General features: G+C 48.7%; 1 protein-coding gene and 1 long non-coding RNA gene across 8 annotated transcripts in view; both read left to right on the top strand.

Moving 5' to 3' along the window:
* Positions 1–3,123, top strand: part of CACNA1E (calcium voltage-gated channel subunit alpha1 E) — an 89,531-nt gene extending 86,408 nt beyond the window's left edge. For all 7 annotated transcript variants that reach the window (XM_048945303.1, XM_048945308.1, XM_048945306.1 and 4 more), the window contains 2 exons: positions 29–222; positions 1,233–3,123. In XM_048945303.1, the coding sequence (XP_048801260.1) occupies positions 29–222; positions 1,233–1,769 (731 nt within the window). In that variant the 3' untranslated portion in view covers positions 1,770–3,123. The remainder of the gene's footprint in view (positions 1–28; positions 223–1,232) is intronic.
* Positions 3,124–6,306: 3,183 nt separating this feature from the next.
* Positions 6,307–17,821, top strand: LOC125693575 (uncharacterized). Its single transcript, XR_007377157.1, has 4 exons — positions 6,307–6,360; positions 11,237–11,349; positions 11,757–11,859; positions 15,905–17,821. It is a non-coding gene; the product is annotated as an uncharacterized LOC125693575 (long non-coding RNA).
* Positions 17,822–20,791: the final 2,970 nt, after the last annotated feature.

Raw genomic sequence — 20,791 nt, 5'->3', positions numbered from 1 at the left:
AGCAAGGGACCAATGGGCTTTGCTGCAGGCCACAGGTCCGAGGGGCACCGCTCGGGTGGCAGGGAGCGGGGCCGATCCAAAGAGCGCAAGCACTTGCTGTCCCCTGACATCTCCCGCTGCAACTCAGAGGAGAGGAGTCCCCAGGCACACGATGAGTCTCCAGAGCGGCGGCGCGAGTCCCGGTCCCCCAGCGAGGGCAGGTCACAAACACCCAACAGGCAGGTGGGTGGAAAAATCTTTCTTAAGTGCAAAGGGATGCTTGGTAATGGCCTCAAGTTGTGCCAGGGGAGGTTCAAGTCAAATATGAAGAAAAGGTTATTTTCAGAAAGACCAGCAGGGCACTGATGGTGGAATCACTGTCCCTGGAGGTGTTACAGAACCGTGGAGATGTGGCACTGAGGGACGTGGTCACTGGTGGTGGTGGGCTGAGGTTGGATTTGGTGATCTTAGAGGTCTTTTCCAACCATAATGGTTCTATGATTCCGTGCTAGGGGCTTTGTAATGGCTCTTCTCCCAGTGGTGCGTACAGTCAACAAATGTGCAGTTAGCAGAGTGGCGTGGTTAAGATGGTATTTTACAGGTTGTTTAATTAGAAATATTATCACAGTGGAAAGCGATAATCAAAGATAAATGAAATGCTCACCTGTGTCCTAGACTTGCAGTAGAAAATTCCAAAAGGAACAATCTTCAGAAAGAGATCCTTCCCAAGTGGCAGTCAGCCCTTAAATGGGGTCTAGGAGAGATGGAGCCACGCTTCACTCCTTCCAGTCACACAGCTGAATTGCCTTCACCCTTGCTCCCACAGATGACTCAGTGCTTGCCTCAGGTGATCAATCAGAGGTTCAGGCCCTGACTCAGAGTTCCCATACAGGTGGCATCTCTTGTCCCCTGTGAGAATGAGAATAGTATTGGCGGCTTGATAGTGCCTGGTGTGCCTCACAGTGTCTTTGGAGAGAGGGGAAGTCACCACGTAGGTTCTGGTGCCTCTGGAGCTGGTTTCACCAGCACCTGCTCTCTGCCAAAGCTGAGGAGTCCCAGTTACACAAGCTGGAGATGCTCAAAGTTGCTGGTAGCTCAAAGATATGCTACTAGTGAAGAGAACAGCAGCTAAAGAGCACTTAGCTCTTCCCACTGCAAGCTTGCAATGCCCTGCTCTGGTTGGTCATGTTACACAAAAAGCTTTTTGCGTGTTGCCACCACAAGCAGAGCTCAGACCCCGTGTCTCTTTGCAGGGAACGGGCTCCCTGAGTGAAAGCTCCATCCCCTCCATCTCGGACACCAGCACACCCCGGCGAGGCCGCCGCCAGCTCCCACCGGTGCCCCCAAAACCACGTCCCCTCCTCTCCTACGCCTCCATGCTGCGGCACACCGCCGGAGACGCCTCACCACCTCCCGACGAGACCGAAGGGGGGTCCCCGCTCCTCTCCAAGGAGCCCAACGCCGCCGGCCTGACCGAGTCTTCCAGCTCCCCAGCGGGGAAGCCGAGCCGGCCATCCACCCCGCAGCGTTACATCTCGGAGCCCTACCTGGCCCTGCACGACGACTCGCACGCCTCGGACTGCGGCGAGGAGGAGACGCTCACCTTCGAGGCGGCCGTGGCCACCAGCCTGGGTCGTTCCAACACCATTGGCTCAGCCCCACCGCTGCGGCACAGCTGGCAGATGCCCAACGGGCACTACCGGAGGCGGAGGCGAGGGGCTGGGCAGGGTGTGATGTGTGGGGCCAGCATAGATGTGCTCAGCGACACCGAGGAAGATGACAAGTGCTAGAGGCTGTGTCCCCGCCGCTGCCGCCCCGCCGCCCTGCCCTCTCCAATGCATGCTCTTCGCCACGCCTGGGAATGAAATGAAACCAAAACCAAACGCAAAGGGGGAAGTTTAAAAAAAAAAAACCACAACAAAAACGAAACAAACAAACAAAAAACCATGAACACAAAAAACACGACAAAAAAAGAAGAAGAAGAAGAAGAAGAAAACCCAACTGACCAGAATGGGGAAACAACAAAAAAAAAGTCTTTGTGCAAAAAAAAAAAAAAAAAAAAAAAATTAAAACCTGTCGACTTTCATTTATTACGATCACTTTTTTTTTCTGCACAGAGAAGTATTTGGCCAGAGGTGGAGAGGCCTGGCTGGGGGCAATGAGAGCACCCAGCTGCAGTGAGAGGCACTTGGGGATGCCCGAGCAGGACCTGGCAGCGCTCGTGATGCTGCTTTTGTGCTCCACATGGCCAGAGCATCCCAGCGCGGGGGTTCTGCGCTTGGGTTTGTGCTGCCCTGGCTTTGAGTTTCCCTCCCTAAGGGTCTCATGCTGGCCAAGGGAAGGGGTGAGGTGTGGGGTCTGGGGGCACAGCGCAGATAGCAGCAGCTCTGCCTACCCAGGGGGCCAAGCCAAAGCCAACTGGTTTGTACTGGTTGGGGTGGGTGGAAGCAGCGGGGGAGGGGGGGCTCAGTGCTGCCAATGTACCCCGCCTCGCATTGATATAGCTGTATTTCTATAAGGAGAACTCTAGGTGTGCCTGTGCGTGTATATACGGTATGTGTGTGTATATATATTTATATGCTGTATATATAAAGATATACACATACATGGATTTGTTTTAGTCATCTGACCAAGCCCCGGCGGGGTTCACTGGATGCAATAGAGAAGCAGGGATGTCCCCATGCCCCCAAGGCATTCACAGCAGTGGGAATCGCATTTTCTGCCTTAGTGGTGGCCTGGCAACCCGGTAACCTACTGCTCCCCACTGACAGATGCTTTGGGCACACGCAGCCCCGCTCCTGCATGTGCAGATCAGCCCCTGCCCGACTGCTCATAGAGCTCCCCCAGAGCAAATCCTGCCAGTTCCAAAAGGTCAGACTCTGTTGTGAACCAAAACCCTTTTTCTAATGGCTAATGCTTGCCCCTAGAAATAGGTTCCACTGATGGAACCAAACCTCCAACCAGTCCTGCTGGCCCCATGCAAGCCTCTTTCCTTCTGAGCAGACAGCTGCAGCTGCTGTATGTCCTCTAAATTTAGGCACCGGCATTGTCTCCTCCCACATGCAGCAGGGTGTCCCAGGAGCAGCCCCAGGGCTGGGAAGGTGGCAGCTCCTTGTGTCTTCATTGGGTGAAAGGATGGATTTGGGGATTCGCATTTCTCGGACCCAGAATGGGGCTGATGCATAGTGATGCTTTGCAGTGTTTCCTAGCAAACCATGTTAAACAAGGCAGGCTTTTGCAACCCAGAGCTTTTGGGGTCGGGGGTGGGGGTGCGTGCTGCTGTGACTGCTGGTGGCAGAGCCAAGAAGAAGAGGACGAGGACATGGCATCACACCAATGGGTGCTGAGACGTCGATGGTCTGAACTCAAGCTTTGCTGCCTAGGACCCCTGTTTTACTGACACGTGGGATACGTTTGTATGAGCAAAGCAGCCTGGTTTTCTTTTTTAGGGGGCAGCACAAAAATGCCCCTATCTGGCCTTTCCCATAGCAGCTCCCACAGCAGACAGGGACTGCAGGGCCATAGAGGCTGCGAAATCAAAACCAACTCTGGCAGGGCTGCGGGAAGGACTGCACCAAGGGGGTGAGGAACAGCCCCCATGCACCACTGCAGCATCCCTCTTCTGAAGTCACTGGACTCATGTTGCTGCCGCACAATGTCTCTCTTCCCTGGCTTTTTGGACATTCCTTTCTCCTCCAAGACTCAAGATCTGCCATCAGTGTTTGTTGTGAGCGTAGGAGGGGAGACAGGAGGTTCCCCCCAAAAAGGTGTTGGGCAGGCTGAGGCAGGGGGAGGGGGCGGGATGCTGTACTGCAGTGTGCTCGCTCAGACCTACCGTGGAGCCGAGCCGACGGGCGGCCGTGTACAACTTCCATGTTTTTTGTCAAAAGGAAACAAAAATAAAACCTTGTTGTAAAGAACCTCCCCCTGCTTTGGCTCTTTCTCATGCAGGTGCTGTTGCCTGGTCCAAAGCCTCCGGGTGAGTTGTCAAGGGAAGAAGCTGAAGTCAGGGCTTGTGCTTCTCCTGCACAGAGCTGTTGGGAGCGCAGCAAGTTTCCAGGCTGCCAGCAGCCTGCGGCAGGCTGCAGGCTAGTTGTGGGTGATGGCTGTGCTGCGTGGCTTTGCAGCAGGGCTCTTGTTTTATTGTGGGTGCTGCACCAAGAAGGGCTCAGGGAAGGATTGAGGCAACTGCTGTGCTCACCTGGGCCACCTCAACGTGAGCCTACCCCAACCAAAGCAATGAGGGGAAGAGGAGCTCATCCCTAGCAAGGGAACCTGGTGCTGCAAAGCAGGAGCCTCTGCTGCTAGGGAGGCAGTGCTCTGCCTGGCAGGCGTGGAGGCTAAAAAAAAACCTTGACAAATGGAACAGAAAGGTTAAAATTATCTGTACATCATCTGAATAACAATGGCAATGCAGATTGTACCTGCTGAGAATAGCTTCAGGAGACAGGGGATAAATTGGGAACTGGTGGGGGAACTGGGGGGTGCTCCTCCTTGCAGGGATGTGGGGACACAGACACTACTGGAAATGAAATGTGGCCTCTGGGTGCTGTCCTCAACCCTGCAAGGCCAAAGGAAAGAGCAGGGTGCATCTCTCAGTGCACCAAAGCCCTGTCCTGCTGGCAGGGATGTCTCAGAGCATCATGGCATGCCTGTCCCTGACTGCCCTGGTTGCTGGTGCTTTGTGAGCTGCAGCGAGCTTTTCCCAAGCAGCTTGGAGGGGAGATGCCGGGGGTGGTTCTCGTCCCCCCCTTCCCTTTTTGTTCCTCCGATGGCACTTACAAGTGTGCTCTTCGGGTGTTGAGGATGTGTGTGGGATTTGAAGTGGGGCTGCGCTTACTCATGCTGAGAGCCACGTGGCATAGCAGGATGGCAGTGCTGGTGGCTCCTTGGGTGAGCATTCTTCCGTGGGTGAGCATCCCCCTTCATGGGCAGGCACCCCCCTCCGTGGGTGAGCATCCCACCCATGTGTAAGCATCCTCCACAACGAGCACATGCAATTGTTGCTCCTCCTTTGAATTGCCCAACCTGGTTCAGCGCCTCTCTTTTTTCATTCGTTTGATGTATTAATGCCAGATCCCACGTGAGCAGGCAAAATACAACAGGCTACCTGGGAATTGGTCTCTGGTACACAGTGCCTGCAGGAAACACTTTGGGAGCCCCTTTTTGGGTCAGCTTGGGCATTATAGGTGGCAGTGGGAGAGAGGGAGGATGGGAGCCACCTCTCCTATGGGCTTGCATTGCCTCAGTGAAGTGACAAAATCCTTATAAATGAATGCATAACACATTAATTGCTCCCCTTCCCAGCTGGCATCCTCCTGGCTGAGCTGCACTGAGGGCTTGGACACAATGCTGCCAGCAGAGGTACTGGTACCACTGGGATAGCAGAAGGGTGGTGGATGTACAGCGATTTGCTGGAGCCAGACCTGATCCAGATGCTTTGTATGAGTTTTCCCTCCCACGTTTCTTCCCCCCCCCCCCCGGGACCCAGTCAGTCAATTTATGGAGCAATCTGCCATAGATGATGCGATTTGCAGATTGATTTTCACAGATCTGCTTCACGAGCATAGTGAATGATGTGTTTTTTTGCCTTTCCAAAATGGGAGGAGTAGAGGAAGGAAATAATCCAAGGGCTTTACCTCCTAGTGGAGTTTAGCCCTCTACTCAGCGCTGCAGGCAGAGCCTGGTGCCTGGGCTGCAGAAGTATCAGAGTGGCCTTGCACACGGCCTGATAATTTACTTCAGGTATAAAAGAAGCTTAAAACACAGTGCCATCACACTGTTTCAAATACTTTTTCAGAGGATGAGTTTCATGGACACAGATGTAATTTTTGGAGAGCCCGTCCCCAGCTTGAGCCCCTCTGGCATGTGATGTTACACCCCAGCAGCACATCTCACCTCCTTTCACAGCTTGCAGCACGTCTGGAAGTCAGCAGGAGCTGTGCAGAGGCAATGCCAATCAGCAACCCCCCCTTCTTCACCCTTGGGGAGCAGCGTCTTGCACCTCACAGCAGGAGTGAGAGCAGAGGGGTGCAATGGGGTGCCATGCAAAGGGCACAGACCTGGAGCTGGTTGGGATGCAAAGCTTTGATATTGCAGAAGAAGAACATTTCCAGGAGAAAACAGCATGCTGCTCTCAGGCTTTCTGCATTTTGTCTCTTTTCTGTGCTGGAGAAGGAGCTGCCACCCATACAGAGGTTCTCAGTGCTGGCCCCCGGCTTGGTGCCTGCTCCCAGCTGCACAGGATGAGTGCACAGCAGGTGTGTGGCATGAGCCTCTTAAACAGCCCTGAGCAGCTCTCCCTGTTTTTCCCTGGAGAAGGAGTAGGTGTGGGGTTGTTTTCTTTGGATGGATATGTGGCATTGCTGTTCCTGCTCACAGGTGGGGAAACTGAGGCATGGGGGTTATGGGAATGAAGCTGCATTTCCTGGGGGTGGGTGGGTGGTGTTCTGCTGGGTATCAGTTGTTGCTGTGCTCCCTAATGCTTTCCCTTGCACAAAGCAATTCATTGCCTTGCTTAGCTGGCCGTTGGTGCTGTGCCTGTGGGGCTGACCACTCAGACCAGCCTCTGTGCTGAGGGAAGAGTATTAAGCACTATTTTTGGCCGCAAATGAGTACAACTCCAGTGAATTAACTTTGAGATGTTATTACTGGCTGTAGGAGTGGGTCAGGTTTCAGCCTGGGAAGGAAGTGGAGAAGTGATGGTCTGCAATCATTCCTCTTAACTGCAATGAGGGCAGAGGCACAGTGGGTGCTGTGGTTGGGAGGAGGCCGCCCTGCAAGCAGGAGTGATCAGGGGGCTCTGGCCCTTCTCTTAGCAGCACGGTCTGACTTCACCTGGGAAATGAGAGGCAGGGAGGGCTGGACAGACTTCTCAGGTTGATGTGCACAGCTGTGAACAGAACGAGTGTTTGATTTTTGCCAGCATAGCATAAGGAGACATTGCAGATGGAGAACGCTGCACCCTCCATTCCTGACAAATGGATGGCTGGATATATATAAAGCCTGAATATAAAGCAGGGGCTTGGGGAGCTTGTTTGGCGTTTGTGTTTTTCCACAAGCTCCTGTTTCTCTGTGCTTCTGCCTCTGTTGATCACAAGAACCCTTTGACCACGTTCCTGCAGCGCATGGGGACAGATGTGAGAAGCAGCTCGGACCATAGCCAGGGAATGGTGAAACCTCCCTGGAAGTGCCATGCTTTCATTTGCATTTCCAGGGCTCTGGCAGGAACTCACGCCTTGCAGTGTGCTCAGCAGTGGATGTGCTAAATGGCCATGAGCTGCCGACCCACTGGGGCAATCTGTTGGTTGGCAGCATGATAGCTGTCCTGGCTCAACCAGTGGCTTGGGGAGCTGGGGGCTGGACCAGCTGGCTGCGTTTTTGTAGTGGGTTTTGTTCCATTAATTTGAAGCTCAGCCTGGCTTGGTTTCTTTGGTTCAATAGGCTGCGTTGCAGGCTTAGATTTCACCTTGCGTTAAAATGCATGGAGTGGGGAGAGCAGCGGGGCTGCAAATGCCTGTGCAGATTGTCCTAAGAAATGGGAAGCAAGGCTGAGCAGCTCCTAGAGAAAGTCAGAGGGAATGACTGCCTGGCAGCTGCTCCTTCACACCAAGCAGCCTGCAACCAGACTGCAAAGACACGGCTGCCGGGGGGCAGCTGGGCAATTGTTTCTCAAAGCAAGTCAGCTTGGCGTGGGGAAAGCAAATCCTATTTCACAGAGGCAGGAATAGCTCCATCAAACAAGGAGCCCAATGGCCATGGTTCCTGGGTGACACTTCTCTCCCCAGATGTGGTGTCAGTGGCAATGTGGCCACTTTGCTCATGTCCAGGAGCTCCCAGCCTGACCTGCCTTGTCTTCTCTCAAGGTGCCATCCCATAGTTTAACAAACCCTCTTTTCTATTTTGTGTCTTGACAGCACCTCCTGATGTACTCCCCTGAGGATGGTCACTTCAAGCCAGTGTGGCACACTGGTGATGGAAACCAGGTCAGCATCCTCTGCCCTTTCCCGCTATCTCTTCTTTCTGCCCTGCTTGTCTTGGTTATTCTTTCCTTCTTCTGGAAGGCTGTGGAAGCAATCAAGAGTTTGCAATGATTTTCTAAGAAACCTCTGTTTCTTTGGAGAGCTGATTAAAGGCAAATAGGAGAGACTCTAATTGCATCCATGCTTTTATCTCCTCCCGAGGCACCGAGGTTTGCCGGGAGAATCAGAAAACCCTGCTTTCTGCAGGGCCAAGGAAACTCTTCATCTCCATCTTCAGACACTGGAGCAGCGGGATAGCCAGCGAGCGAGAGTCTGTGATACACAAGGACAAGCCATGGTGCCTTCCTCTCTAACCTCCATCTCTGCCTCGCATGTTTTCTAAGCAAATCTCTATGGAAACAGGTGCTGCTTGCAGCAGAGCCCCTGTTTTCCCTTTTGCTTTGCTGCTTGGGAAAGAAGGAGAGAACAGAGACCAGTGAAGGATGGATGAGATTTGGATTGGACACGGGGAGTTGCTTCAGCTGCCTTGGCAGAGGTATCCCTGTGCTGGCATCCCTCAGTCCTGCCCTGCTGGTGGGAAAGGAGGCTGAGATGAGCCCAAGCTGAACGCTGCTCACACTTGGGCTGCTCCAGTGTAGGTGGCAGGGCTGAAATGTGGGGATTGCTAGGTCCTTCCAAGCATGGAAAGCACTCCCTTCCCGCTGCTCTTCCTGGGGCAATGGTATTTGTCTTAAGAACAGGCATTCAGAATGTAACTTAATGTTGCTTTCTTCCCAAACCAAGTTGATATTAGAGCCTTTGTGGCTCTGCTAGAATTACAATATGTGATTACTGGAGTTGAAACACTGGTTAATTACCTAGTCATTTGTTGTAATACTCCCAATTAGCTTGTGAAAGCATAGCAAATGCATTACTTCACACCTGTTTTTAATGGCTTGTACAAGGTTATTCATAGATGGTGGAAGATAAGCCATTATGTGTGTCATATTAGGGTGCTATAGCACTTTGGTGCTTGGCTGTGCCCTTCCCTAGGCTGGGGAGGGCAGGAATTCACGACCTGGATGAGCAGAGCATCTTTTCCACCACCAGGCCACATGGATGCGATGCATGGCTTTTATGGAGAGCATAGAATGACTAAGGTTGGAGAGGACATCTCGGATCCCCAAGTCCTACCCCAACCCACCCCCATCGTGCCCAGTAACAATGTCCCTCAGTGCCACATCCCCATGTAACACCTCCAGGGACAGTGACCCCATCACCTCCCTGGGCAGCCTGTGCCAGTGCACCTCTGCTCTTTCAGAGAAAGCATTTCTCCTAATCAACTGTGTGGCAATGCCAGCAAGGTTCAACTTGCTGGGAACACAAGGTTGTGATGTGTCCCCCCCAGCCCCATTGCTGCTTGTTGCCTCTGTGCACTGCCTGATTTCATGCCCATGAGAACGCACGCATCAGGGCAATGTTTGCCCATACAAGTGCCTGTTTGCCCACACAAAACATTTGTACATCTGGCTTGGCAGATTGGTGCACATGAGAAAATGGGCAAGGAAACACTGAGGCCTGGATGGCAAACTGGGGCTGTTTTTCTTGTTGTTTTTTTTTCCTCTCAGGAAGGTACCAGGTTATATCTGCATTGAAATGTGTCCTTCAGTAGAGGTTCAGCTCACAGATTTTGTGCTCTAATAGTCGAAATTTTGCATCTGTGTTCAGCGTGGTAGAACATCTAAAACACTTGCTGGCTTTTTGCCCATAAAGCTTTGATGGTGATGGATTGATGGTTGTATGTAATGATTTTAGTGATCTTTTCCAACCTTAACGTTCCTATGATTCTATAACAGCCCTTTCCTGGACTTTTTATCTCGAGATCTCGCTGGTCCCTTCCCTGTGCTACCCCAGCTTAGCTCCAGTCAAACTGCCTGTCAGCACAAGGAGGAGGGTTAACATGGGTTCTAGACCCAAACCAGGCATGTTTATGTGATAATGCCCTAAGGGGCAGCAATGGGAAGCAAATTGGCCTGTTCAGGAGGCAGCTTCAAACTGCCCATAGCTTGGTTACACACATGGACTCAAGGATGTATGAAGCACAGGTCTATAGAAAGCCCTCAGCAGTGGCAGAGACAATCCATGGGTATCTAGGTGCTGTTCCCCATCCAGTTTTCTCCCTCAGCAAAGACATGCTCAAGAGATTATCGCAGCCTGGCTGATGGTTTTAAACCACAGCAGCCGTGAAAGTCTCCATTATGCATCTCCAAGCTGCTTAGCGATAAAGTGGGTGGAGAAGGAAGCCACGTTTCCTGCTCAAAGAGTGTGTGGGAATACCTTTTCAAATGTTAATTTCTCATATTTTTCAAAGCTACCCGAAGGCACTGGTCCGAGCAAGCACTAAGAAGCTGTGCATATCAAACCAGCTACTGGGGGGTGTAGGATTTACAATCTGCAGAGATGTTTGTTGTGGGGAAGCGGAAAGAGCAGCCACCATTTCTACCACTTCAAATGTAAAATTAGATGCGTGTGCCTCCCTGTAGCTCCAGGGAGAAAGGTGATGGATAGATGTGAAAGCAGGATCAGACCAGGAGCTCGCTGTTCCCTCTCCCAGTTCCTTCACCCTACAGCACCATCACCAGCCCCTAAGCACACAGTGCAGCCCCAGGTAGGGCTGTCCTTGATCAGGTGCCCAACAGATGTATAAAGCCCATCCTACATCTGAAACCATTTCATTCCTTGCTATTAAAATGTCCCGCTGTAGAAATTCATCATCTCCCAGGATTTTATTATTGATTAAAAAACACTTTCTGCAGGAGCTGCCCAGGCGATGTGGGGCTAATTGGCTGGTGCTAATACACGTCCTTGTAGCTTTTTCTTTAAAAACAACAACGAGGAGGGGAAAAAAAAAAGGGTTGTGCACAATTTTTAATGCAGGTTTGAAAAGGGAAAAAAATCTCTTGGGTCTGTAACCACCTCAAGTTTTAAAGTGCAGAATCTATGTCTGTTCTTGAATAAGAAATGCATGCTGACTGCCAAATTTCAGCATGAAAGCAGCCAGAAGCTATCCGAGAAAAAAAAAATGTTTTGCAAATACCTTTTGTAATTGTAATTTTTTTTGTTTTTAAAGAGAGAAAAGCAGGAAAAAAGAAGCAGAAACTGGAAAGAGTTCAGGAGTCCTTTCTTTTTAACCTTTGAAAAATGAGATCTTGTATAACTCAGAGCCTAGAAGTGACATGTTAGCTGAACAAACTCTTCAAAACAGGAGTTTACAGTTTGCATCTCATTCCTCATAGGCAAGCAGATTTGTAACCAGTGTCTCTTCATACCAAGTGCTCGAGCAAGAACAGAAAATGCCTCAAGCCTGGCAGTAAATTCCACAAGCAGATTCAGAGCGTGCTGACCCAAAGTACAAATTACTTTATTTGTGGGGGGTTGGTGTGCCTCTGTTGTTGTATCCGTGAGCCTGCGCAGGATGATGGGTATGGCCAAGCCTACAGCAACACAAATGGCTTTTGGGAGAGTTTCACTGTCAATTTGGGTGGCTCTGGATGATAGTCCTTTTTTGCTCTGGAGGTTGTCATCACTGAATGAGGGCACGGAGCTCTCAGGAGTTGATGGGTTTGTTTCTTCACTGTTCTTCCCTTGGCCAACATATCCTGGGGAGAGATGGGTGCATTCAAAGAGATCCCTCCCTTTGCTCTTTTGCTCGTTCGCTCTTCACTCTGTTTTGGCATTGTTTTTTCGGTTGATCTTCCTCTCAAGTTTACCATTAAGACCAATAATGGGATTGTTCTCATCCCTTTCCCAAAACAGGAGTGAAATGAAACACGAGAGAAGGCATTTCCATTGATGAATAAGAAATCTCTGTCCTCTTTCTGGGAACCGTAGACATCAGCTGGGTTGGACCTGGAGCGAGGTGAGTATCCCTTTGGTGAGCAACCCTTCATCAGGCCTCATCTATTGGCTGCACTTGAGGTTGGTTTGGGGTACAAGAGGAACAGCTCTTCTCCATTGCTGCACTCCAAGAGTAGGGCTGATGCTGATGTACTTCCCTTACCCTGTCTCTCCTGGGAGCCCTCCTGGCTTAGTTTGGATTTGCAGTCCCTGCTCTGCTGCACAGTGCACAAACAATGCCTTCGTGATGCACAAAGCAAAGGAAGTCATGGGGAAACTCTCTTCAAAACAGGCTTTTTTTTCACAGATCAAGTATTTCACGACCTAGTGGAAGTCACAAACAATATGGGGCCAAGCATTCGTAATGTTTGGTGCCTATTTGTGTAGCTATTGCAGCTAATATCCCAAATAAATACCTCTGTGACTAATTCCTTGGAAGGATAAAGCACAATGAAAGGAGCTGTCACATAAAAAGAGATGATTTTGATGTTTGTTTTGTGTTTATAAACGTAAATTCTGCCTCTTGGGCTGTGTAATATGCTTCATCTAAAACCCTGTTAGTCTCTTGCTAGAAAAACATATTTGTTTTCTGTCCTCGTCTCCAAAAGCCAAAGAAGCAGCCTTATCCTTCTCTCTGGGCTCAGGCAAACCTCTGCATGTTTTGCTGAAGATCTAGATGTACAAAGTCTTAAATTCTAAAAATAATTACGGTTTCATTCAATGTGATTAAACTATGGAATTTTTTTTTTTTTTTTTTTTTTTTTTTTTTGCTTAACAGCAACAATTTTTAAAAAAATTAAAAAATCAAACCTGTTGGCGTCATCAGAACCTAAAAATAACAGGAAGACGACTGCTGGTGCCAGAACGATACCAAACCGAATCTATTATTGAATTAGATTCTTTCCAATTGTTGTTCTTAGGAATATATTTCCCTTTTTCCCTCGGGGTTTGTTTGGAGCCAAAGTATTCTGCCTGCCAGTGCCATTCTAGCACTCAAATTAACAAGAAGTGATGTCTCTTACAGTAAAAACCAATATCCATTGAAATATTGATGAAGCCGAGGAGCTGGCGGTGTCTGGTTCCTCACTGCCAGCTGGACATGCTGCGTGGGGAAGGAGCGTGAGGCTACCATGCATGGACTGTGGGTGGTCCAAGAGGAGTCCAACCTGTGTTGTGTTGAGAGCTCCTGGCACTCCTCCCTCCTTGCTTTCCTTCTTGCTGGATCAGCAGGCTCTGTTTGCTCACCAGGGATGATTTTTGAGGACCTACTTGCTCTCCATTTGCATAAAAAGTTACATCTTTTATTTATTTATTTTTCCCAACGTTTTACTCTAATTAAGCTGCTATCAAGCTCATTTCATTGTAGCTAGACAACTTGGGGCATTACCCTGTGATGGGGAAGGGACCTGATCCAACAGGTTGGTTTTCTACCTTCATCTCCATCTCTTTCTTCTCCAGCATGTCAACGTTATTTTAAGACTCTCCTGCAGTCATCTGTCTTCATTGCTGAGCATTTCTTGCTTGCTGGCATCTTATTTTCCAGCTGCCCCATTATTCTCACCATCTTAGCAGGGGCACTGATTGCTGATGCTGCTGAAAGCCCCTCTGGAAACACAGGCTGAGCTTTCATTAGCTGAGTGGCATGCACTTAATCTCCAGCACCACCCTGGATTCATCTCTCCAAGTCATCTTCACCCATAAGGATTCCCTGCCATTATGTTGGCACAGCTAACTGCCTTCTCCTGTTGGGGCTGACTTCCTTAGAATCATAGAACAGCTTGGGTTGGAAGGGACCTCAAAGATCACCCAGTTCCAACCCCCTGCCTTGGACAGGGTTGCCACCCACTAGATCATACACCAGATGACACTGTCCAGAGCACCATCTGACCTGGTCTTGAATACATCCAGAGATGGGGCACCCACAACTTCTCTAGGCAGCCTGTCATTTCAACAGATCAGAATTTGCTCTTTGCATCTCCACTGATGCAAACGGAACAGTGATGCTGTGCAAATCTACCACAAGCTTTTGATTTGACCTAGGATCAGGGAAAACTAAGTGCACATTGCTCAGCATCCTCTTTTGAGCTTTCCTTTGCAGGAGTTGACCACAAAATTGCTCAGGCTGAGCCTGCCACCGGCATTAACACAACCAATTTTTCTGGCAGCTCTCTACAACACCATCCCTGGAGGTGTTTAAGAACTGTGTGGTTGAGGCACTGAGAGGCATGCTAGGTAGGCGTGGTGGGGATGGGCTGATGGTTGGACTTGATGATCTCAGTGATCTCGTTCAACCTTAATGATTCTGACTCTATGACCTGCCTTGCCCCAGCTGCCTTCCCACAGCCAGCGAGCATGTCAGATGTGATGCTTTCAGCTCTACCACCCAGACATGCAGTACGTGACACAATCCGGGCTGGAAGGAGCCATGTGTTTTCTCCTCCTGCATGCAGCTCTACTCTGCTTCCAAACACATCCTCTTTGTACAGTGACTTTGCTCACAAACGTCAAACAGCAGCTGTTTGGCCAGGACTTGGAAAAGCAACCACTAATTCTAACTGCCTTAATTCTTGAAGCAAGGGTTTCCACTACTTGCAGAACAAAGGCTTCCTTTTCTTCCCCTCCAGTTGTGGGTATTTTTACCTATTTCCTTTGTAAACGTGAACCAAGGAAACAGTCAGACCTCATCAAGCATGAACGTCTCTGAGGTTTCCTCTAGTAGAAAGAAAATGTCATGGCACCTGTCAGAACAAAGTTATCCAGGGCTTCTCTTATTTCATTTAAGCATGAGCAACCTGCAATGTGTCAGAGGTGGCTCCAGGTAAACAATGTGCCCGGTGATGCTGGAGGTCACCTCAACGCTGTGCTTGAAAAGTTGAGCAGGAAGCTGTGCAGAGAGGTGTTTCACAAAGCCTTCTGCTCCTGCCTGAACTACCACATGCCCCGAGCCACATCTGGTGCCTTGGTACCTGCAGCAGAAAGGACATGTGAAATAAGGACCCAAGCCACAGGTCAGATTGAAGCTTTCTATCCTCCTAAGAAATACAGCCAAAAGAATTGAATTTTAGGACATGGATTTCATTGCCGCAGCTAAAATATCACTTGTTACCCCATTTCCTTTTTACAGTCAGCCCAGGACAGATCTCTAAGCTTGCTGTGCTTTGCTGCTGCTTTTCCAGTAAGTGCTTAAGAGCTGAAGGGAATGAAATCCAACAGGCATCCCCTGGAGTTGTGCCCAGGGGATGTGCAGCTGGGAGCATGGGAGGAATGAGGTGCCATTCACTGGGGATGCTGTGTGTCCTCATCTCCTTTGATGAGACTAAGTAGAAAAGACAGACTCGCCTGTGCTGGGAAGCATTAGAACAGAAGCTCTCACTGGCCAGCTATGCTGGGGCTTCCATGAAGATATGTGTGCTTCCCAAGGACAGGATAAACCCTCCTCAGAGCACCTCCAAGGGTGGTGTGGACACTCTAAAGCCAAGCAGTGTTCTTTGTCTTTTGACCAGTGCCAACATTAGGACAAAGTGTGTTCAAGATTGGCTCTGTGTTTATCACTTATCATAAAATTCATCTTACCATGCCCTTTCTTACAGTCTGGAGCTTGCTAATCCTGGCTCTTCAGATGTCTTTTTCTTGGGGGAGCTGACTTCAGCCCCAACATAGGCTGCTCAGAGGGCATGTTTCCTGCTGCTTCTCTGCTAAAAGGATTGGCTGAAGCCAGCAATCATAGAGGAGAATATAAGACTGTAAGCAGGGAGATCTGGTAGCAGAATGCATGCTTTTAAATTCACATCCGCTGCACGTGCTTTGGGTGGGAGAAGATGCTGTAGGCTTGCATGATAGCAGAGCATATGCAGTAGGAACACAATGGGGTGAGGAAAGGAAACGTGGTCACGAAAGGTTTAGCATACACGCTAGAACAGCTTGTGTGAGAGGCTCCAAAAGGTTTTTGTGTGGAGCACCTCCATCTGGGGTGGGTTGGCGTGGAGTTGACTGTGTCCTAGTGCTGGAGAGGTGAGCTGCCAGACTGTCACGCTTCACTCCATCCCTGCTTCTTATGTTTTTTGCAGTATTGCTGCTGGAGGTCAGGAAGTAAAAAAGTGAAACTCTGTCTTGTAAACCTGGAAGTGAATGCAGAGTACAGCTTAGTAGAAATTACTGACTTTCCCAGACAACCTGAATGTAAGTAGATGTAGCAGAAACACTAAGTCATGGCCTGAAGCAGTGATTGAGCACCTGGTGGGAAGGCAGGGCCAACGTGGGGAGCTCACGTGTGTGCAATGCATCTGAGTGACCAGAAGGTATGGAGCCAAGATTCACCCTCCCAGACCTCATTTAAGGGTTGGCAAAGCAGAATTCCAGGGCTCATCAACTCCAGAACAGCAATGGGAAGGGATGAAGGAATGGCTTTAATGGTTCTTTGACAAGTTAGTTGAGAAATTCCCTGTTTTTAAGGACCTTACTCAAAGGCTTAGTACGTTCTGTGAAGTTGTAGGGAAAAAAAAAGATGTCATTTAAGAAGATAATTGAAAGCACAACAAATCCATTGAGCTGAGTGGCTGAGGTGTTTCGTGCTTGAGTCCCGCTGGAAGCCCTCAAACATTAGAAGGATATGCCATAGGAAAAGAGGAATATTTGAGGAGCATCTGGAGAGATGGGCTTTATCGGTCCTCTTCCCTATTTATGCTTATTAGAGATGAAATTGAAGTGCAGCACGATTGAGTTATGCATATAAAGAAGAGTCCACAAACAAGAAAACATAAGCAATGTGGGAAGGAACAGAACTGCAAAGAGAACGAGAGGAGCGAAACTGAACAGGATGCCAAGCTGCAAAAGACATTTCAACAGCACCTAATTAAAACCGTTCACATTTGCAACAGACAGAAGGTAAAGGCATTCACTAGGAAACAGAAGAAAGGGGAAAAAAAGAAAAAAAAAAACCCAACACATTAAAAGCAGTTATTTAGTCAATCACGGGAGATTCTGGAAAAAATGACAACCTCGAAGGAAGGCCGGTTGAGTAACAAGAAATGCAAGGAGAGTTTGGGGGTTATTTCCATTTGTCTCCCAGCGGAACGGAGAGACTTCAGCTGTTAATAATGAGAAAAATCCTGTGCAGCAGCCCCTACCCACAGCACTTGGAGCCGATGGGGAGCAGGCAATGCCAACGTTGAGCATTTATCTCCACGCGCTGATTTGAATAAGATCACATAGCAACCAACCCAGGACTGGGAAATCAACCCACTTTTCCCAGGTCCCACTCCAGTGCCTTAATCATGAAATTATCTGCCAGCTTCTTTTGTTAATTAATGAATCTTCATCTTTTTGGCTTTAGAAACCATAGACGCAGCAGCAGTGGCAAGGCTGAAAATCCAGCACGGTACTTTTGGTAGCAGGAAGAGCTGACAACAGTTTTTCTCATAACCTGTTATGTTCACCACTGGTTTGCCTGGTTTCAGCTGCGTAGCAGAGCAGCACAAGCTTAAAAGTGGAATAATCATGACAAATGAGTCCTCAGCCATCTTTCAAAGAGAACAAATGAAATTTCCACTCGTATGACAAAATCACAAGAGATGAAAAAGCAAGAGGAAGAAGCTACACTGTGCTCTGCTTGTCTCTGTCTAAGCAAAATCACTTCAATAATTGGTGAACACAGTATGAAAAATAACAAATAACATATGAAAGGGAAGAGAGTAGCATGGCATGTCTGAGAAGGAAAATGGGAAGGGTTTTTTTTCTTTCATGTGGAGGAGCCTTTGCTTTCAGAAAGAGCTAGTGAGGTGAAAATGGAGCTTTCTTGCTGGAGAGAGGCTGATTTATGGGTACACGAGGAATCTTGCCATTCAGAGATAAGGTACCTGAGTGCTTCGTTAACAATGACTGATGAAGAAGCAATCAGAACTGTAAGAAGGAGCTTTTCGTTAAGTAGATCAGGAGCTGTCAGAGGCCTTTGGCCACCCGCCCTCCTGAGATTGGGTCATCCTCTCCTTGTCCACCCGTGATGCTCCACGGAGATGTCATAAATCACGTCTACGATTCATGAAGAATTACCATCAGGCCAAAGGTGTGTGTCAAGCCGTCCTATGCTGGGAGGTCCTTTGTTCTTCCCTTCTGCCCAAATAGGACTAAAATAACCTTCCTTGTGTCAGTGGGTGGCTGCTGGCAGGGGAGACAAGTGGCCCAGGCACATGGTTGACTCAGTGAAGCCATTTTACAGGGGCAATAGGAGCAGGAAGAGCAGAATCCCCCCCGGACCGCCTCCTCCTCCGGGAAGTGACTGATGAGCCTGGCAGCCTCTGAACAAATATTTCCGATGCAGAGAATTCACTTGTCAGCTTGGAGGAGCCTCGAGAGGAAATTTCCAAAGCAAATCTGTCGGAGATAATGACACCGCACGAGGAAGCCCTCCTTAGGAGGAACGTCTTTGGAAGACGTGGTGTGTCTGAAAATACCGTGTGTCTTGCTGTTGATGAGCTAAAATTCAGGCAACCGTGGCTGGGTTCTTAACCCGCAAGCTGTGGCAGATGAAGCATGAGGAGGAGTAATTCAGTTTTTTCCTCCCCGGATGCTTCCTTGGTCAACCAGATGTGTTTTTTCTACATCAGAAGCCTCTCTTCAGGCCTGAGACACCTTGCTGCACTCTGCCTTGCCAGGATTACAAAGCAGGGATTTTCTGTGCATCTGGATGGTTGTGTAATTGCCTAAGAGAGTGAAACTCCATCTCAGCTGAAACCTCTTAGCTCTGCTGCTGAGACAAAAAGCAATTAACAGTAACCGTAACCAGAAACATTTTTAGTGTGAAGATGGGCAGAGAATGGCAAATAGATACATCAACAAAGCTGTTTCTGCCTTGTAGTTTGCTGTTTGCAATCAATGGGTCATTAATTTTTATGTGGCTACCATGTATTTATAAGCAGTTTGGGAATCTGGAACTTATTACATATGACAGTGGCTTTGATTATGTTGGCTGCTTTGCGTTACCCGTGATCCTTTGGTTTCAAAGTCACCCCAAAGGACGCAGCAGGCAGAACTGTGCTCTGGGGAAGCCCTGGTATCTGAAAGCGATGTGCCTGCAGGCTGTGCCCTGCTGGTTGGTTCTCTCAAATATATTTCGTCCAAATGGGGCTGGTTTTGCACAGCCATTGCCCCTCAATGGCTCATGCATGCTTAGTAGATGTTATGCAGCTTGTTCTTCTAAGTAAGTGGTATTTCATCCTGTCAAATATGAAATTGGCTCAGGTCAGAAACTTTGCGCTGAGCTAGGCAGTCCTTGTGGTTTTCACTAATTAAATCTAGGGCAGATAACCAGTGGATTCTTCATCTGAGCAAGATTGACCATTTTGACCTCTTTTCTAGATGTTTTCTGATTCATTACCTTGTGTTTCAGTTCCCTGAAAAGGAAAAAAGCTCTAAAGTATGTTGGATAACTTGAATTTTACTCGGCAAGTGGATTATTTTACATCAAGTAAGGTTTTCTTTCCATGCAAAGTCACAGAGGCATCTGTATAGGACAGATGCATAAAATAATGCAAAGAATGCTACTTGGATTCATGTAAGTGATGCTTTTTTAATCTGAATAATTGCAAGTTTCCAGTTAGCAAATATGAAGATGTCAAGAACACTGTTGCACTCATCACCAGAGCAGTGCTTCACTTATCAGATATTTTTAAGCAATCTCTCCTGGTTTGTTTTGTATTAGGCTGTGTCTCCAGATAATCTGTCAGCGATTACCTGTCTCGTTTTTATTATGTTCTGTTCCCTTGTGCACTCATTCAGGACTTCATTTGCTCCCATCTTGCAGACAGTTTTAAAAGCTAGGCTTGCTTCCCCACCACATGGAGAATTGATGCCTTTACTTTGGATGCTTTGTGCTGTCTCCCAGGTATAAGGAGATGTGCTGAGTTTGTTCTACCTGAAGTTGGGATGGCAGCCAAGTACAAACCAAACCAGACCTTCAGCCCCTCACGGGTAAGAAGAGTTTTGCTCTGACACTATGCATTTCACACATAGCTGGGTGTCCTCTTTGTCCTGTTGATAGCATGCTGTGGGCAGTATGAGGGCATTACGCTGGAGCAATCCAGCCTGGAAAGCTGTGCTGCTGCACAAAGCTTGCCAGTACTTCCATGCCCATCTTGTACACATGAGACAGCACAGATTCACCTCTCGCTCAGTGGAGGCAATGTATTGTGAAGAAGATTCTCTACTGCCCCAAGTGCGCCTAGAGCCTTACAACTTCAAATTTCTCTTTTATGGAAGATGGCAGACAGCAGGAGTTTAAAAAACATCCACTTTTGGCTCAACAGCTGGCCGAGGAGTTGGTATGTCTTGACTCACTTTTGGTGAGGCATTGGAACAGGCTGCACAGGGTGGTGGTGTAGTCACCACTGCTGGAGGTGTTCATAGAATAGTCGGTGTCACATTGAGTGACATGATTTAGTGGCAGGGTGGCGAGCTGGTGGTTGGACTAGATGATTTTAGTCTTTCCAGCCTTAATGATTCTACGCTTCTAGGGAAAGACAGTCATAAAAATGTGCAAACATGGGCACCTTAGTCATCCTCACAGCGTAAGGCAGAGGGATTCTCCCCCTTGAACACTGCAACCTTTGTAAGAATGGATCTCAGCACACTCCTGCAAGTGGATGTGCAGATTCCAGTGGGATTATCCTTGTGTAAACCATCAGGCCCAATGAACCTGTGACCCTACAGACAGGAGAGAAGGGAAAGCAGGTGTTTCTACAGCTTTCCTTTTCTCCTCCATGCTCCTTTAAAAAGGATAAATCTCTGCTGTGCAAATTTCCTGACAGCGGAATGCAAGCAGAAGACAGCCTGTCTTATCTCCATTTGCCCCCTTCTGTGCAAACGCTTCAGTCGCTTCCCTGCAAATTCAATGTTTCTCCAACTGCTGACGTGCTCTTCTTCCCTGCTCCGCAATTATGAACCGATGTGCTGATGTTTAA

This window comes from Lagopus muta, chromosome 5, assembly GCF_023343835.1.
Source record: "Lagopus muta isolate bLagMut1 chromosome 5, bLagMut1 primary, whole genome shotgun sequence".
NCBI lineage: Eukaryota > Metazoa > Chordata > Aves > Galliformes > Phasianidae > Lagopus > Lagopus muta.
Note: the sequence above shows the minus strand (reverse complement) of the source record. Positions and strands in the feature narration are given on the sequence as shown.